A 16,584-nucleotide genomic window follows, 5' to 3' on the forward strand; every position below is an offset into this window, starting at 1 on the left:
AGATATTAATGATGGAATGAATTGAACCAGAGTAGAACGGAGAAAGAAGTGTACCGAAGACGAGGCATCGTTACGCTGAAGAATTACGACGTGAGAACGGCTGGATGGAAATGAAGCAGTAAGAGGAAATCCTTCTCACATGCAACGCCACAATAATAGCTCATCTGGCCTTCAGGCCTTTACAACACTTTATCCGCGGCCACGATAGCCAATTGTCGCCGCCGCCTTGCAGTCTTCTTCAGCTCTTCCGCCAATGCTACCAGTTCGGCCGCATGCGCCTCCTCCTCAGCGGCCTGGGTCAATAACAGGGTCGTCATCTCGTCCTTCAGAGAGAACGCCGAAGTGCGACGAAGCCGCCAAGCGGGGAAAGAACACTCGAAGGCCGCCGATCCAGAAAGGCCACCGACCAGGGTCCCAGCGGCAAATTCCCCAAGCTCTTGTGGGTTGCGCGCGTCCGGAACAGCGGAAACCTGCGCTGCCGACGGAGACGCAGGACAATGTCTCTGACGTGAAGGCAGCCCCACTTCCTGGTCATCTGTCGTATCTTCATGCGAGCCTCGCAGCTCGTCCATGACTCGGTGGAAGTTTCGCAATGCGCCGGCAGACACCCCCGTGTGCACGTGTTGTTGAAGGGCCGTGGTAAGATTTGCCATGCTCTTGCGCTGGGTAAGGGCATGCACATCTGATTGGGAGGTTCGGAGCCCGCGCTGGGATGTCATTGGGAGGGGGGAACGGACATCTTGGCCTGACCGGCATGCGTCCGCGAGGGGACTTGAGTAGATTGCCTGAGATTGTGCTTTATCAGCGGTCGTTGTCTCCGTGAGGTCGGCGTTCATTAGCGAGAAGGCAATAACACTAGGAAATTCGGAACTGGGAGGCGGTGTAGGCAGGTACGTGTTAAGCTCTAACGACGAATTGACCGGCTTTGAGATGGGTGCGCATGATGTGGATTCGATAATTATTGCGGAAGATCCAGAGTCGGGATGAATGTATTGATCTTCTAGATCGGCTTCTCGTGGTGGATACGCTTCCGACGACTTCGCCAGCAGTATGCTGGTTTCCGACACGGATGCGAAGGAGTCGTCTTCGACGCAGGACGAGTCCGGTGTGTATACGCGCATAGGTGGAGTGCTCAAGAGGTGTTTCAGGATCGTTGGGCTGAGAGTGGGAAAGTACTTCATGCGCACAGGAGTGTACAGATAGAGATCTTTGCCGTAGAGGGCTGCGCTGCTCCCCGAGTGAAGGTCCACTTCCTGTTCTGTAACAGCAGCAGGACAGGTGGGCGGCGACGATTTAACTAAGGGACGCCGGTCATCCGTAGTCTGAGGAGCATTCTCCGCGTTGTCTGGTTTAATATCTAAGGCAGTAAACCATGCTTCCATCTTCTCGTCTTCTCCGCGAATTTCAGTAGCGAGTTCATCGAGCAACTCGCGACGGGAAGCCTGCAATGCGGGGAAGAGATCTGGAGTTCGAGTCAAACATGTGCAAACTTTCCTTGACCTATCCTCGCAAGAACGAAGAGGAGTTGTGTAGCAATCAGGGACGGCGCGAGACATCTCAGTAAATCAGCAAGACAACGTAAGCGAGCTGTCTCGACGTTTGTCTGCACGATTCGCGATCACGTGCTCACGAAACACCACTTGCTCTGCGGCTTCTACAGTAAGGTGTCAGTCGCGGCATAGCGGCGGAAATCTGGCGCACGAACACCAAACATATCGGCAACCATTAACGATAGCTCGCTGAGAGACTAACATCAGTCAGTTCTCCGCAGGCAGAGTATACAGCATATCAATGGCCAGCGACCCAAGCGCTCGATCAATTCGTGCCCTGCCATCCAGAAGATACACAGAGGACAGCACTTGGAATACATCTAACTGCACACTAAAGCATGGAACGGAAGACTCTACTCGAGTACCTCAATGATGATACACGTCGGATTGCACACAATGCGCACCTCGTACACGGCGTAGATGGGCAGCCGTCGCGTGAGCATGATCCTCCAATTAGACTGAAGATACTGCTGTGCGTGATATGAATGACCTGACAGCGCAACGCAAGAAAGCGACCACTCACTTCAATTAGTCCCATAACTATGCGTGCATGAACTAGACAGCACAGTCTCTTTCCGGCCCTAGGCCTGGACAAGAAGAATGAGGTGCCGAAGTCATCAGGCCTCGAGCAGCATTGACCCATCCGGGTCCGCTCCTATGGGATGCCCTGCGTTTCCGACGTGGGGAATCATCTGGATCCACAAGTAGGTCAAGATTGCTATCCCGCTGTACTGCCCTTTCCTCGCGGTAATTGACTTTCTGGCACCAATCCTCCCGGCTGACAACGACTCGGTCATCATGGTCGCGCACGTAAATATCCTTGTCCCGCCACACTCTGCGTCCCAGCTTCTCCTTCACCCGTTGGGTGTTCCGACCCAGGATGTCCAGAACGTATTCCCTGAACTCCTTAAGTTGTGCCACGTCTCGCTTGAGTAATTGAATATGAAGATTAATATTGAAATGCTCGTCTTGAGGTACTACACGGGCCTTCTCGTCGAAATCAGTGTCGAGGAAAGGTGCAGGCAAAATGTCGATGGTTTTTGAAGCCACATCACGTGAAGCCGACGTAGACGGTGTAAAGAAAGTAGAGAAAGAGGCTTCTGTCGGTGTAGGAAGAGGCAGTGGGGTAGGAAGCGATGGCGGTGTAGGAAGAGGATCCCCGACGAACGGTAATTCAACCTGCGCAGCGTCCGACGACGGAGATGAAGGTGTATCTGTATCCGATGACGCCAGCGATGTCTCAGGCTGAAGCAATTCTGCTGCATTCCATTTCTTCTTCACCCCTCTGTAGAACTTGATGTAGGACAGCTTCCGGTGATGGGCAGCCTGAATTTTATGGAGCACAAATCGCAGCAGCTCCATATCCTTTCCTCGATTGGCGAGGGAAAAGACTGGGAGGAAAATATTGCGATTGACGCTGATACGCGGAGGGGAAATATGCTCCGGCTTCGAGCCCTTTTTGCACAATCTCCGTAAGCGCTTATGGGTATTAAGGTCCAACTCCATTACTTCCAGGATGTAGTGTCGAGCAAAGGCTCTGTGCCCTGCTCGAGATATCCACTTGAGCAGTGTGGAATATGTCGTCGTATTGGTTTTGGCATGTGGGGCTCGATACGGGGCTACCCGTGGATTCGAATATCCGAAATCGTCCTCGTCGTCCTCGTCAAAAGGAGTCGAGGATCCATTTGACTGCGCTGGAAGAGGTGTGGTGAGAACCTCGAATGTCTGAACTAACTTGGACACGTCTCCAAGTCGTCCGAGCATATCGACGGTGGTATTCAAGGCGGCAGTGGAAAAAGGCAGCGGATCCATGAGAGCCATTCCGGGCTGGATCGCATTAACGTCCACCTCCTTGCCCTTATCCCAATATTCCAATGGAGGACGGTCAGGATAGGACAAGTCGATCCCGTACACCATTTTCATCAGCTTCTCGAAACCGGCCATATCAGACGACTCCTTCATAATACGCATGATTAAGTCCACGATCCCAGACGTGAGACGCGCGTTCTGCTCCGACATCTGCTCGAGAAGTTTCCAGCATAAGTCGGTAACTTCAGAGACTAACCTGGGGCGCAGCGTAAGCGGGTACGGGAGAGTGAGACGATGACACAGAGCTTGAAGACAGAGCCCGAAAGTTTTCGTCGTCTTGGGCAACTGAACGGACGCGATCTCCTCCAGAACCAACATCGTTCCACGATAGTGGCCGACAGCAGCGAATTGCTGCAGGATGAAGTGGTAGTCCTCCAGTGAAGGAGTCATACCAGATGTACGGATGTTACGAATGACCGTCTGGAAGCGCGTCTCGTGTACATGCGTGGATTCGCGTATGGCGCCTTCCCCCATCAGAGTTGCGATCATAGCGCGATGCTGCTTGGCATGCTCTGTGCATTTTCGCAAGACAGCCTGGTGAATATGCAGAGGAAGCTTGTACGGCCCAAGGGTATTGACCAAGTCAACATAGGAGCCCCATACGGGACCTGGGGACGTGTCTTCCCGAGCCAAAAGATCCCCCAAGTTCTGCACCTTCCTGTGAACAAGTCGTTCTCTTGTGATGCTGCTGCTGCTATCTCGGGAAGGTTCGCCTAGGACAGGGAAGTGGGCAGCGAGAATAGAGTGACATGGAATAGATGTGTGAAGACGGTGTAGACGAGGAAGCGCTATAGAGCGTGAATGCCGTAGTAGCCCAACATTCTCGCTGATGCGATACCTTCGCATGAATAGTCACTGCAGCTTGCAATTGCTGAACGACCTTTGACTGTCTTCGAAAATCCATAGATGGCACGTGATGAGACGTCAGTTCCAATTTCCCAAAACGAGCAACTCTCAAACTCAAGCTCTTGGCAATGGGTCTTTGAATCTTCGCAATCAGAATTTACAACAGTCTCTGCTCTGGACGCTTGTCGCGTGTGGAGAGCCTATTTACAGCAACCTCTTCCAGACGATCATCCTCTCCCTTCCTGCATGCGACCCGAGACTGACCTCTGGGGCTTCATCGTAGACCTTCTCCCAACCGGCTCCGAGCGGTCCAACATAGTGCTCTGGTCTGACGTAGAAAGGGGGCCCAACCTCTTGCGGTGGATCAATAGGAAAGACGAGCGTGATGAGATATCCACCCGGCTTCACTATGGAAGACATTGTTCTGCCCCAATCGTCTCGCTGGGAGGGTAGTATCGCCACGAAGAATCTTCCAGTTATGCCATGAGATGGTCTCTCGTTGATGGCAAACTGATTTATACTCACGTGTAGTCATATACTAGATCAAATTGCTTCGGTGCGGATGAGGCCAGTGCGAAAAAGTCGTCCAGTTCGATAGTCACCTTGACCGATGAGGGTAGATTGGATCCTTCTACAGCGCTGGAACAGCGAATGGTCGGGTCAGCAACACGTTTCCAACATAAGATACGGCTCAATCGTTCTTTGCAATGACACTCACGCTTTTGCAGCTGCAACCGCTGTGGGCGATATATCGACCGCAAGAGTATCCAAGCCCAGATTGGTGGCGATCAACATAGCATCATATCCCTGTATACGCCTATGAGGTTATCATTTCAGGTTGTGTATCTGCCCCAGAATTCACTCACTCGACCACAGCCTGGGATGAGGGCTCTTCCAGATGTAGGCAAGTCGAGAATTTTCGATTCTACCAGCTGTCGTAACGCTGGCTGGGGCTGTCCTGCATCCCATGGTGTCACATTTTCCTGCCTGCAGCCGATCGTAAGCAATCTACCCCCGCAAAGCTCCACCTAGTAGGTCACCATGCTTTGTCCCACCCGGCCTCTCGATGTTCCGAGATCAGATCCCGCACTCGTTGTTGAATCGGATTTCCAGGTAATAAGGCCATGTAGCTTGCCACTAGTACTGGAATAAGCAGTCAAGGGGGGAAGGTCAAGGTTTCGGAAGTATTTATCTGCCAAGTCATCTTCTCGATCTCTTGGCCCTCCACCAAACAAGTCTCGCATTCATATTCACCAGCCGCTGTGTTCTTGCCACCATCTTCCCACCATGCCGCCGAGTTTAGAGCTGCTCGTATGCAGCTAGGGCTTGCCAAGCTCACCATGCTGTTACTGTTGGGACCACAGTAGTATCGATACCCTGTCTACTGGCTTCCACCATGGAGTGTCTCGATGTTCATGTTGCGCTGCAGTCAGGACACCTGCCTACCTCTGATCAGCATCCTTGCATTAAAATGATGCGTCCATAGTAGCCGGTACATGGCAGAAAACCTGTTTCTTTTTCAGAAGCAAGCCTGAGGCGGCTGAGAAGGCTGAAATTCGCCAGATCAGGTCGAGCTCACGTGATAGCAGTGAGTTATGCAAACCAATTGGCCAGTTGGCTGAATGACTTAATGAATCACAGAGTCTCGCTGAAGTTGGTCACGAATAGAACAAAAAAATCGACGTTTCTTCGATGATAAAATGACACCAACTTCTGAGCGAGGAGTTGTTAGGGCTGGTGGTTTCCCAATCAGGAAACATATATTAGTCAGCACATAGGTATGTCGGAGAACATACTGGAATCTCCTAGAATTACTGTGTAGTATAAATATATGGCCCCAACCGCATGAGCCCCTCATGCGCTTGTGACCCATGGCCTAACAGCCGAGTGAGTAGTAGTGATCAACCTCACAATAGGAGTCAGCAGTCGGCGCACTGGTGTGAGTCATAAATTATTATACAGCCTGCAGCCATATAAGTTTAACTCTTTACACACATTGACACTAGTACGCAGAGCTGGAGCAACAGTCCAAAATTTCCCGGGACTGTAAACAGATGCCTCGTGCCATGTACTCTGGGGTGTACCAAAGGGCGCGACACGCAACCCGTGAACCTCGTGCACTCGGGTTATTTGGTCAGTAGTATTCCTTGCAAGTAATTGTTGGACACACTCAGTTATTATTCCACCTTCAATACAAGGTCGATGGCATGCGTGCGATGACACAATTCTACTGGTAAATCACGACCATCAGAGTCTCGCCCTCACTATCCAGCTGAGGCATCTCGTCGCCCCTCACACGAGATAATTCTACAGTCCAGTCCTACGGCTGTCTTTTTCGGATATCATGCACGTTCCTTGGCAAAAATGTGTTTGAGTTCCGAACCTGCTTACTACTGGGCAGCGGAGAGAGGGTGGCCTGGAACAGGTGCGGTGTGCCATCTCTGTCCCGCTATCATCTCCATCTACCAAAAATGTGTATCACTGACAATCGTCTCCCACGTCGAACTTGAAGTCTCCGTAAAGCTGTTCCCGTGAGTACCCTCCTGTCTTCGTGCGAACTTACCTGGGAACCGAAAGCTGCTTGCTGTTTTCGGTCACGCAGAACCTGCTGAAACTTCCAGAAGGATTAGGATCGTTCTGATGCCTTCTCCATTCAGTAAGTACCTTGCAGCGTGCCGCGTGCGGCAGATGGAATCGGTCCACCGTGATGCTATGAGATGGCACTCCATTCAGTTATTGATAAATCATGCAAGCACATGTCTAGAGTGTCTTGAATGCCTTGACGGATTGATTACTGGCGGACTGCTGCGCCGATACCTTTGCTCCGACGGTCGAGAACTGATATTGCGGTCAGATATTGCTGCTTGAGTAATCCAGACCCGCCAACTTTTGCAAAGTCGCATTTTACTCTGTCGTTCCCCGGCGAATTGTGCGTTTGTTCTGTTCCTGAGATCGGCCCGAATCATCGCGCGAAATCTTCTAGTCAGGATTTTTTGGCAATCGTGGAGAAGCGGTGAGAGCTGTGTCGTTCTGCAGGTTCTCCCCTTCTCGGTTTTAGCGGTTGCCTCTGAGGCTTTTGGATTTGAGATGTCGTCAATGCTCAAATTCGGTTGGACCGTGCTGCTTCATCGCCTTCAATATGGCGATGGGACTGGAAATTTGCTCCTCCGTCTGTACGTCACGTTGTTCGCGATAACAGCTCGTGCACGCGTCCAAAACCACAGCCGCATGATGGACCATGCTCTAGTCCGCTGGATACAATGGACTATGATCGCGTGAGTCGACCCTGCGCCCTCCAACATGAGCATCAAATGAGCATGCGTCTAACATACAACTCAGTTAATTTGCGGCAGTCCACTTACCCCTCCGGCCCACAATTCAATGGCGCGGCCGGCCTCCGTTGGGCGATAGGAGACAAATGAAAGTTACCGAGTCAACCGCTCCTCGCAGCATTGATCCTGCATGCCTTTTTAGCTTGCGAGCTGCTTCTGAGGTTCTACCGCGACGGCTTCTTCCCACTGTGATAGATCTGCTTCCGGACGCCACAAAGTCTTGCATTTCCCGTTTCGATTCGATCCAATATCTCAGCGATCTCGCATGTCCTGATCCAGTAGGCCGGAGGTGTCCGGGGGTCTGACCGACCACGCCGAAATAGCATCGGCGGAAGGTCGAGGCTCCAACGCATCTACCGCAGTGCGGACATGGAAGGCACTTTAGCTTTTCTGGTTATCCGTACTATGGGCATACCTGTGTTGGATCAGTCATCTGTGGGATGTGATGATGCTAACAAAATGCTAACGGCATCCGCTTCAAAACAGATGAACTAAAAGTACAGATGAACTTATCAGCGCAGGCTGCGCACGCAGCACGGAACACCAAGTGGAAATGGGGCAGTGATAGCTCGCAGATCTGGACCAGGGTTTCCATCCTCAGGTTCTATCAAGCTCAAGCTTTGCGCACATCTACACATGCTTTTCATTCACAACATGAAGTCGCCGAACAGCAGCGCTAATTGCTGCAACGAAGGAGTCAAACCAGCAGAAATTAATCATCGTCGTACCGCCGTTTCGGCTCGCCGCCCCCCTCACTCTCAAGCGAAACTCAGGTCGAATGAGGAGACTATCCCGTGCACGAACGGGGCGCCATGGAGTCCTAACGGGTAGTCCGTTGTCCGCAAACGAGCGACAATCGCAAGAGTTGCCCGGCACTTGACCATCCATCCGATGGACGGCCAGCTGAGAAACCAATGATGGGTCGGGGAGGCACACACCTCGGGAATTCTCCGTGTGCTACCCCGCGTGCATGCGGATGTGCTTTCGCCCCGTCCGACTCTTGCTTAGCCAGCAAGTGTTGGAGGAGCAACGAGGGTGTGGCGGAAAGATCCGCGACGGCGAGCACGGAAGATAACGAGTCAGGAGTCCAATGCTTATCACACAATGAGCCCGCCAACGCATGAACTTTGCCTGTGTGCTGAACGCGTCGTTCTGGAAGCGTGCTGAGGAGAGGATGGATGAGTGATCTTTAGCTGGTTGACGTAAAAAGGAAGATCTACCTCAGATCAAGTTTTCACACAGAGGCCTACAGCGGCCAGCTCGGAGAAGTGCAAATCCTCCGCTGGGATTGGAGAAACGCGATTCGCCGACGGCACTAGCACGGCAGGACCGGAGTTGAGCTCTGGCCAGCGCACAAGGTGATAACATTGCACAGAGCAGACAGACGGGTATCTCCAGAATACAGCCGGGGTATTGTAGGATGGGAGAAAAATAAACGGACACGGCGGCGCGCGAACGAGTCAAATTGTCCGTACGGCGAATGCGATACATATGCAAATGATGGAATTCTGCATGATTAATTGTCAAGATGTCGCTAAGCTTCTTCCAATCACCAGGAGAGAATTAGGGAGGATGCGTACATTTGAAAATACTTCCTGAGCTACAGCATCCGAGTCTTCCCAGTGGCACGCCATATCTGCTCTGCGCTCGCAATGTCCAAATGAGTTGCGGGTCAGGATTTTACGTGCACTCACCTCCCTCCCTGCCCCAAATTTTCATTGATCTGTGTCATAACGATAAACTTACTGTAAACGCGCACTACGTCAGCCGCAACGACACAGGTCCGATGGTGCCACCTACAATCCTCTAGGTTGTATCTCTGCACGGCACATGCGTCAGCTCTCCGCCAGGGTCACTATATGCGGGGCGCACCAAGCATTCGTTCCTTGACCCGTTCGCCGATCTCCTTCATCCACGCCTTGATGCGGTCGCGCTCCCTCGGTTCTGGCCAGCTAGCGTTGTGCAAGGTCGTCTGGAGGAGTTTCTTCATATACGCGCGCAGCAACTCCACATCGAACGTCTGGCGTGGCGAGGCCGCGCCGGAGCGGGGCGTGGTAGGTGAACGCAAGCCCGAAGCCATCGTAACTGACCGAGTGTCCAGAAAGTGAACGCAACGCGTAGCGAATGTGAGCCGCGCTCTTGCAAGTGTGATGTGACACGACGGGAGTGAGTGTGACCAAGCACGTGGCACGCGTCCACGTATTGTGGCGGTCAAGCGCGCGCAGCCAGTGCAGTGACGGCAGGTCGGCTCACACCGCTCCCTTCTGCGCGCCCACCACCCCGTCGTTCCCCGCATTAATGTCCTCGATAACCTTCCCGTACTCTGGTCCCGGCCATGATTCTGGGTCGTCGTCCGCGGAGCATAAGTCGCACCATTACTCGGCGTTCGAAGGTGTAAGCGTCTCGGGCACAGACGAGTTCCAAATGAACCCGCTCTCGTCCCACCCGCCGCGCACTCCGCGCACGTCGGTCGCGGGCACGCATACTTACAGCGCTGAAATATATCGAGCGCAAGAGCAAGAGGAAACCGTCGAGCGGAATTGGGGGAACGATAGCGAGCTCGAGGAGGAGGACTCTGCTGCGAAGGCGCAGGCGGAGGGGAAAGTGCGGAAGGAGGAGATCTGGAAGGAGATGCTGTCGACGAGTTATGGGCGGGACAAGACCTTCGTGCGTGTGCTGTTCGTCCACACTTCGTGTGTTTCCATGCTCATGTGATCCCTGACTGTGCGTGCAGAAACTGATGCAGTATTCGCTGCGCATGTACCTGCTCTTCCACACGTCTCTCCTCGCCTCAGCCGCGTTCAAGAACACGCCGCGCCCACCTTGGGAACGGGAGCTCGTGAAGCGTTTCGAGTCGGCGATCGGCGGGTTCTCGCTTTCCAGGTCAGGTCCGCGCACAAGGCTGAGTGCCCCCAATCCTCACTGACTCAGATCCCACACAGAAAATGCCTCATCCTCTTCAACTGGCTCGCGCCGCTCAACTCCATCCTCACACAGCACTCGTCGGTCCCGTACGCCTCGGACGTGTCCGCGCCGGCACAGAAGTCGCAGGCGAAGAGCACGCCGCTGCTGTACACTTTCCTGCACACGTCCCCGCCGGTGCTGCTCGAGTTCATCAACGGCGTCTCGGACGACGTGTACACGTTCTCGCGCCTGGGCCTCCTCGGGCCGAAGACGGGCGCGCGCGCGGGGCGCTTCGCGGACTGGTGCTGGTTCGCGAGCACCCTCGTGAACCTGGTCGAGAACACCGTCGAGCGCGGCGTGCTCCTGAATCTGCAGCACGAAGGTGAGACAGAGATAAATCTTCCCGCGCATTCACATTCACACACCGCTTACCGCGCCCGCGCAGTGGAGTCGCGGCTCTACTCTGAGTCGCTGACGGGCGTGACGGGCAAGTCGAATCCCGCCGCACAGAAGGTGGACGAGAAGGAGCTTGCGCGACTGCGCAGGCAAGACTACTGGATCCAGGTCACGCGGATGAAACTGCTGATGGACCTCGTCTACGTCTGTGAGTGCACTCAACCCGCGGCGGCTGACTCGTCGTTGACCGATCCGCATCAGCGTACAACGTCTTCCGCCTCAGGCGTGCGAAGAGCTCAATACAGACGATCACCGGCCTCGCCTCGGCGGCGCTCAGGTAAGCTCCCCTGCCGTCCACAGCGGCGCAAGTCACTCACGACCGCGCATCCGCTTCGCAGCTCCGCCAAGCTGTACGACCGCCACAAAACTTCCCTGGTCAAGGCCGTCAACCTCTGACCCAATCGCGCGCGCGCTTGCGATATGATATATACCCCGCGTTTTCGACTGCGCGCCCTCCCCTTACTTACCTCGCCACGACGATATGCTTGCATGCTGTGTTGCTGCCGTGGCTTCTTGGCGTACTAATAGATTCCGCACTGTAGATTTCGGGTAATCGTGAGGATTGGATATACCTTCATTGCGAGGTGGACGAATACATCGAGGTTAGGTTAGATCTCCATCGTAACCCGAGAGAAAAGCCGTCAGGCTCGTTCAACGTTCAACGTTCAACACCGACGAGATCCCGCAAGCGAAGGAACGCCGCGAACACCATGAATAAAACGAGAGGCAAGCGAGTGCGCATCAGAGCACTCAGCCCTCGGGTCACACAGCAGAGCTATTTCCGCTTCGACACTTTCTCATAGATCGGCAAGCACACAGACCTCAATACATACTCCTACTATAAGATTGCATGTATTTACAACTCAATCGCTGGAGTGAAACATGAAGTCGCGGTGGATCGGTATAAAAAAACGTTATCAGTGCCTTCCTCACTCCGGCCACGTCACATCACGTTGAGGAATTTCCTGATGCAGATGAGATTATGGGCGCTAATTTTTATATCAGGATATACAATAGGACCCTGGATAATCCCCCCAAAGGTCGTCGCCAAAACCCCCCCAATTTACAAAAATCTGTCCGGCCCATTTTTGGCCGGTTTAGGGAGTTTTTTGTCCGGAAATAGCGACATCCTCGCTCTGGGAACGTCCATTTTAGGTAATTTGTGGCTATTTTTAGCCTTTTTCGGCTTTTTCCGGCGATTTTCCGGCGATTTTTGCCCCAGAACAGTTCCATGTCCGGATAGTAAGATATACCCACTTCATCCTCGACTACTATCACGTGACCTTTTTGTCACGCTTGGCGGGAGAAACACACTGAATGGCTAATTCCTCCATGCACAGGACAAGCATCAAAAATATGCTTCTGTAACTTTGTAGAAGATGATTTTTGAGATTTAGTTACAGAAACAGATTATTTTATTTTGGAGGAGGGATGGAGAAATTAGGCTGCTAGTGCTCCAAATTCACACCTTTCCCCGCCAATCTCGCGCCACCGTGACAGACTTTGGCTGAGGCACCTGATGTGTCACGCTGTGATGATAGTAGTCGAGGATGAAGTGGGTCTATCTTACGACGGCTACATGGTCCTTAGGGGGTCCATTTGTCCGGACATGACGACGGCGTGAGGTCGATTTTCGCAAAAATCTGTCCGGATTTGGCGACGACCTTTGTGGGGATTATCCAGGGTCCTTATACAATGTGATGTGACATCTCGCCGATAAGAGCTCTGGAATCCCCACGTCGAAGTCCCCTTCTCATCCTGGATGGCAGCAGATGGCTTCAGAAACATTGCCAAAACATTCCAGCGTGCATAAATAGTATGCCTGGCATCAAAATTTTCGGACGTCTGCTGTGAACTGAACATCGTACAAGCACCTTTTTGCAAATTACACTCATAATCGGTGTCTCCAAACAGATCCAGAGGCCGTACAATCTCTACAAGCTTGGAGAAGATAGCTCTAGTATATTCAGATATGATTTTAAAAAGTTCGAGTGGAAAAGGTGGCCAGCAAGCCAGAAAATGCAGGGTGGCCGAAGGACCGGTATAAGACTGTACCCATTTTTCCTGGACAAAACTCTGTGAGTAACGAGTATGGAATTCGGGAGACAAGAAACGCACTGCAGCTGGGCTCCCAAAAATGGGTAGCCATGGCAAGTCGGCCGTAGCGGCTCTCAGTGAGAAACTGCAGCTGCAGATGCTTGTTCATTCTCGACCAAATTCAAACCGCGGCCGTTCTGCTTGAAGAAAATCGGAGGAACAAGCTTAAGCTTAGGTGGGAACTTTGCAGTTATGCAAAAAAACTCCGAGAGGCTGCAGAAATGTCGCGGAAGAACGGGAGGCCGAACTCGAATATTATTGTAGTGGCTCAAGCTGATGTTGGGTTGGGCAGAACGAGCCTAATAACACAGCTTCCGCCCACCGATCATCCAAAGACAAAACTTGACGTTGCAGTGTACGACGTCCAGTGCGGTTCACTGTTAACGCCTCAGCGCCGCCCGTCGAGGACCATGCGACAGCAATCACTGTCAGCTAGAGCAGTGCGATTGCCAAGGGATCCCATGGTGTCACCGAGGGTTGATTCAATTTGGGATCCCATGGACCATCGAGTGTCTACGCCACGAACGTGCACGGGGTAGCTGTATACGACCTGAAGCACTCACTCATACCGCGGATGCGATCTGGCGGCAGTCGCAGCTCCGGACTTGAACGCGAGGTGGCACATCCTCCGCGAGGACACCACCACCCCAGCTTCCGTCTCAGAACGATGCGCGCTGCCATTCGACGAGGGCGTGCGCGTTGGCTCCACGTCGTGCGCGGGGAACCCTAGAGTGCACATGCGGGATACCGATCCGGGACGAGGAGGATCTGCGATGATTTATGCGGAGACGCTACCGTTCTGCTGCGGAGTACTGCTGCGGAAGGCAACGTTCGCACATGAAAATTTGACATTTGGATGATCACAAGTCATATCGAGAGGGTAATTGCGATATCTGTATCAGCGGCTTCGCGGATATCGACGAAGAGGGCAGGATAGGCTTTTCTGCGGACGTGACGCGATTCTCCACTGCAGCCAGCAGATAAGTAAAGCAGACAGACAGCTCGAGAGACATCAGTATCGTGACGTCGGTCAGGCAAATCAAACGACGGTCGTACTATATAGATAACGTACGAAGGCTTCGGACTTTCCGACAGGACCATTTACCACCAAGGCCACCAAGAGCGCGACTTGGCGTCGGTGGCGTGCGTGTCCCGAACGTGCGTAGCGTCTGAAATGGCATACTGTGCCTGAGTCTGCTGGTTTCGGAGGGCCTCCACCTCCGCCTCGAGCTCGCGCACCCGCGCGCGTGACTCCTCCAAGTACTTTTCGTGAGCCAAATTGGACTGCAAGAGACGGGCGCCCTGGCATGGGACGTCGTTCGGTGTGTGGAGGGGTCAGGGGAGGCGGAGGGGGCGCACCAGGTAGATGGCAGATCCGAGGAGGGCGATGGGGATCATGCCCGGGACGAGGTCGGAGTAGAAATGGGCGTGCCGCGACAGGGCGGGTTTTGAGGAAGCGCCTGTTGTGTACGCTCGCGCGCTGGCGGCGGTGGGGCTAGCGCGAGAGGGTGAGGGACAGGGCATGGCGTGGAACATGCGTGTGGAGCTCAGGCGGGGGTGCTGCATTGTGTGCGAGCGGTGGGCTGGTGGTTGAAGGTAAGGTCGGTGCACGTGGCTCACCTCATGCGTCGGTCAGATGCATGGATAGCGCACTATACGGGGCTCTCTGGGGCTTTTGGCTACTGGAGTGATACCAATGGAGACAGATTCTACAAACAGGCTGTATGTATCGAGCGTAGAGCATGCATGGACCGTCCAATGAGGAGACGGGGATATGCAGGCCGAGGTGGCTGCGCGCGCCTGCCCCTGCGCTACCGCGTGAGAAGCCCGCTCGTTCCACCACATACTTCTTCTCCTCGTCCTCGTCCTCGTCCTTGTCCTCGTCCTCTCCCGGTCCTCCTCCCCCCGGGCTACCTTCTTTGTTGGACTGGTTTCCAATGGCTGCGCCCGCTTCCCATACATCTCCTCAACCCTCCCGCTCTACCCAGCACAGCCCCTCTCACAAATCCCTTTCGCCCCCTCGCTTCCCACATCCAGTAGATGTCTTTATCGACGAGAAAGCCCAGTACCCTTCCTCCGGCTTACCAGCGCGCGTAGAAGCTGCAGCTCGCGTAGACACCCGGATACCACTCGCGTTTTCGCCGTGTTCCCCAATACCGTTGATTCCTGCCTCCTCGTTACCACCTCTTCCTCTCCCACCATCCCATACCTCCTCCCCGTCGATATCCAGCTGGTCTGCACCAACTCCATCGTACACACTGCCCCGCCGGCACCGCATAGCTAATCTACTCAAACCTTGGTTTCCAATAATACTCTACGCTGCTACTAGTCTTGCCTTTCTAGTTGCCATTGCATTTTGGAAAGAGCCTGTCTTCCAAGGTATCTTCTACCGCGTTTCCACCCCGTTCTTCTCAAGCCGCACATGCTCAATTTGCCCCCCAGGTCTTGATGCGCTGTCGCATTGGCTGCAGACCGATGAATATCTCGGTTACGCCATCATTTTTTCTCTCATCTTCATCACCACATTCCGTAAGTGTGCTCGATGCGCGCATTGTCTGCCCCGCTCACCGTTCGCGCACCCAGCTCCTGTCCCACTGTATTCGACGTTCATTGTCCTCTCCGGCTACACGTTCGGTCCCTGGATCGGCCTCGTTCTCTCCTATCTCGCGTCCCTCGCCGGCGCCCTCGCTGTATTCCTCCTCTCCCGCGCCTTCTGCCGCGGCCTCATCTCTCGCTGGCTCTCCTCCACCCTCACCATCAAGCGCGTCGTGCGCGCGATCGAAAAGCGCCCCAAGCTCCTCTTCCTCATCCGCCTCGCGCCCTACCCGTACAACGTCATGAACTGCCTCCTCGCCGCCTCGCCCTCGCTCTCGCTGCGCGCCTACACGCTCTGCACCGCGCTCTCCCTCCTCAAGCTCATCATCCACACCACCATCGGCAGCTCCATCCACTCCTTTGCCGACTACCACGTCGCCCGCCCCGGCGCGCCCCCGCACCAGGAGAGCGCGCTCGGCCGCTACTCGTCCATCGCGGGCATCGCGCTCTGCGTCGCCATCTTCGTCTACCTCTCGTACATCACCCGCGTCGCCGTCGAGGACGGGCTCGCGGACGAGGACGAGGACGACGAGGGGGCCGGCGGCGCGGGCGAGGAGCGCATCGCGTTCCTCGCCGCGCGCAGCGACGATGCGCTCGACGTCGAGGAGCACATGGCCGAGGCGCCCGCGATGCACCAGCTCGGCGGGCGCGTGCCCGTGCGGCACGCGGACGCAGACGCGGACATGGCCGTCGCGACGCTGCACGCGGGCGGACTCTGATGGACTCTGTTGAGCGTTGACGTATACTTAGTATTATTCGTGCGCCGGACACTGTATAAAAGATCTTCTTCTTCGTTACTTGTACCCGTCGTGTAGAGTAGGAATGCGCCTGCCGCGCGAGATGGCAAGTAATGCACTGTCGTTTTCTTGGACTCGGAGTTTGCGTGCGCGTTCCGCGGGTGATGAATTTATTCGTGATTTGAGGGGTGGAAGGAG

General features: G+C 54.2%; 7 protein-coding genes across 7 annotated transcripts; 2 read left to right on the forward strand and 5 right to left on the reverse strand.

Annotated features, from left to right (window-relative positions):
- Positions 1–179: 179 nt before the first annotated feature.
- Positions 180–1,382, reverse strand: SCP_0205080 (hypothetical protein; the record flags this gene model as incomplete). The annotated part of the gene is made up of 1 exon (XM_027754422.1): positions 180–1,382. One exon carries the CDS (start codon positions 1,380–1,382, stop codon positions 180–182), a length of 1,203 nt encoding a protein of 400 aa, XP_027610223.1.
- A 723-nt stretch (positions 1,383–2,105) lies between these two features.
- On the reverse strand, positions 2,106–4,265 carry SCP_0205090 (predicted protein; the record flags this gene model as incomplete). Its single annotated transcript, XM_027754423.1, has 1 exon — positions 2,106–4,265. The coding sequence occupies one exon, from the start codon at positions 4,263–4,265 to the stop codon at positions 2,106–2,108; it is 2,160 nt and encodes a 719-aa protein (XP_027610224.1).
- Positions 4,266–4,469: 204 nt separating this feature from the next.
- SCP_0205100 (S-adenosyl-L-methionine-dependent methyltransferase) lies at positions 4,470–5,391 on the reverse strand (the record flags this gene model as incomplete). Its single annotated transcript, XM_027754424.1, has 5 exons — positions 4,470–4,734; positions 4,791–4,904; positions 4,984–5,072; positions 5,132–5,252; positions 5,306–5,391. The coding sequence occupies 5 exons, from the start codon at positions 5,389–5,391 to the stop codon at positions 4,470–4,472; spliced, it is 675 nt and encodes a 224-aa protein (XP_027610225.1).
- Positions 5,392–9,057: 3,666 nt separating this feature from the next.
- Positions 9,058–9,677, reverse strand: SCP_0205110 (Uncharacterized protein; the record flags this gene model as incomplete). Its single annotated transcript, XM_027754425.1, has 5 exons — positions 9,058–9,105; positions 9,178–9,238; positions 9,292–9,342; positions 9,398–9,416; positions 9,470–9,677. The coding sequence occupies 5 exons, from the start codon at positions 9,675–9,677 to the stop codon at positions 9,058–9,060; spliced, it is 387 nt and encodes a 128-aa protein (XP_027610226.1).
- Positions 9,678–9,895: 218 nt separating this feature from the next.
- SCP_0205120 (hypothetical protein) lies at positions 9,896–11,353 on the forward strand (the record flags this gene model as incomplete). Its single annotated transcript, XM_027754426.1, has 6 exons — positions 9,896–10,264; positions 10,332–10,480; positions 10,540–10,883; positions 10,947–11,105; positions 11,159–11,234; positions 11,296–11,353. 6 exons carry the CDS (start codon positions 9,896–9,898, stop codon positions 11,351–11,353), a joined length of 1,155 nt encoding a protein of 384 aa, XP_027610227.1.
- Positions 11,354–14,155: 2,802 nt separating this feature from the next.
- SCP_0205130 (hypothetical protein) lies at positions 14,156–14,620 on the reverse strand (the record flags this gene model as incomplete). The annotated part of the gene is made up of 2 exons (XM_027754427.1): positions 14,156–14,356; positions 14,414–14,620. The coding sequence occupies 2 exons, from the start codon at positions 14,618–14,620 to the stop codon at positions 14,156–14,158; spliced, it is 408 nt and encodes a 135-aa protein (XP_027610228.1).
- Positions 14,621–14,991: 371 nt separating this feature from the next.
- SCP_0205140 (hypothetical protein) lies at positions 14,992–16,368 on the forward strand (the record flags this gene model as incomplete). Its single annotated transcript, XM_027754428.1, has 3 exons — positions 14,992–15,433; positions 15,497–15,583; positions 15,638–16,368. 3 exons carry the CDS (start codon positions 14,992–14,994, stop codon positions 16,366–16,368), a joined length of 1,260 nt encoding a protein of 419 aa, XP_027610229.1.
- Between the last annotated feature and the right edge of the window lie 216 nt (positions 16,369–16,584).

This window comes from Sparassis crispa (genome assembly GCF_003851025.1).
Source record: "Sparassis crispa DNA, contig_000001F, whole genome shotgun sequence".
NCBI lineage: Eukaryota > Fungi > Basidiomycota > Agaricomycetes > Polyporales > Sparassidaceae > Sparassis > Sparassis crispa.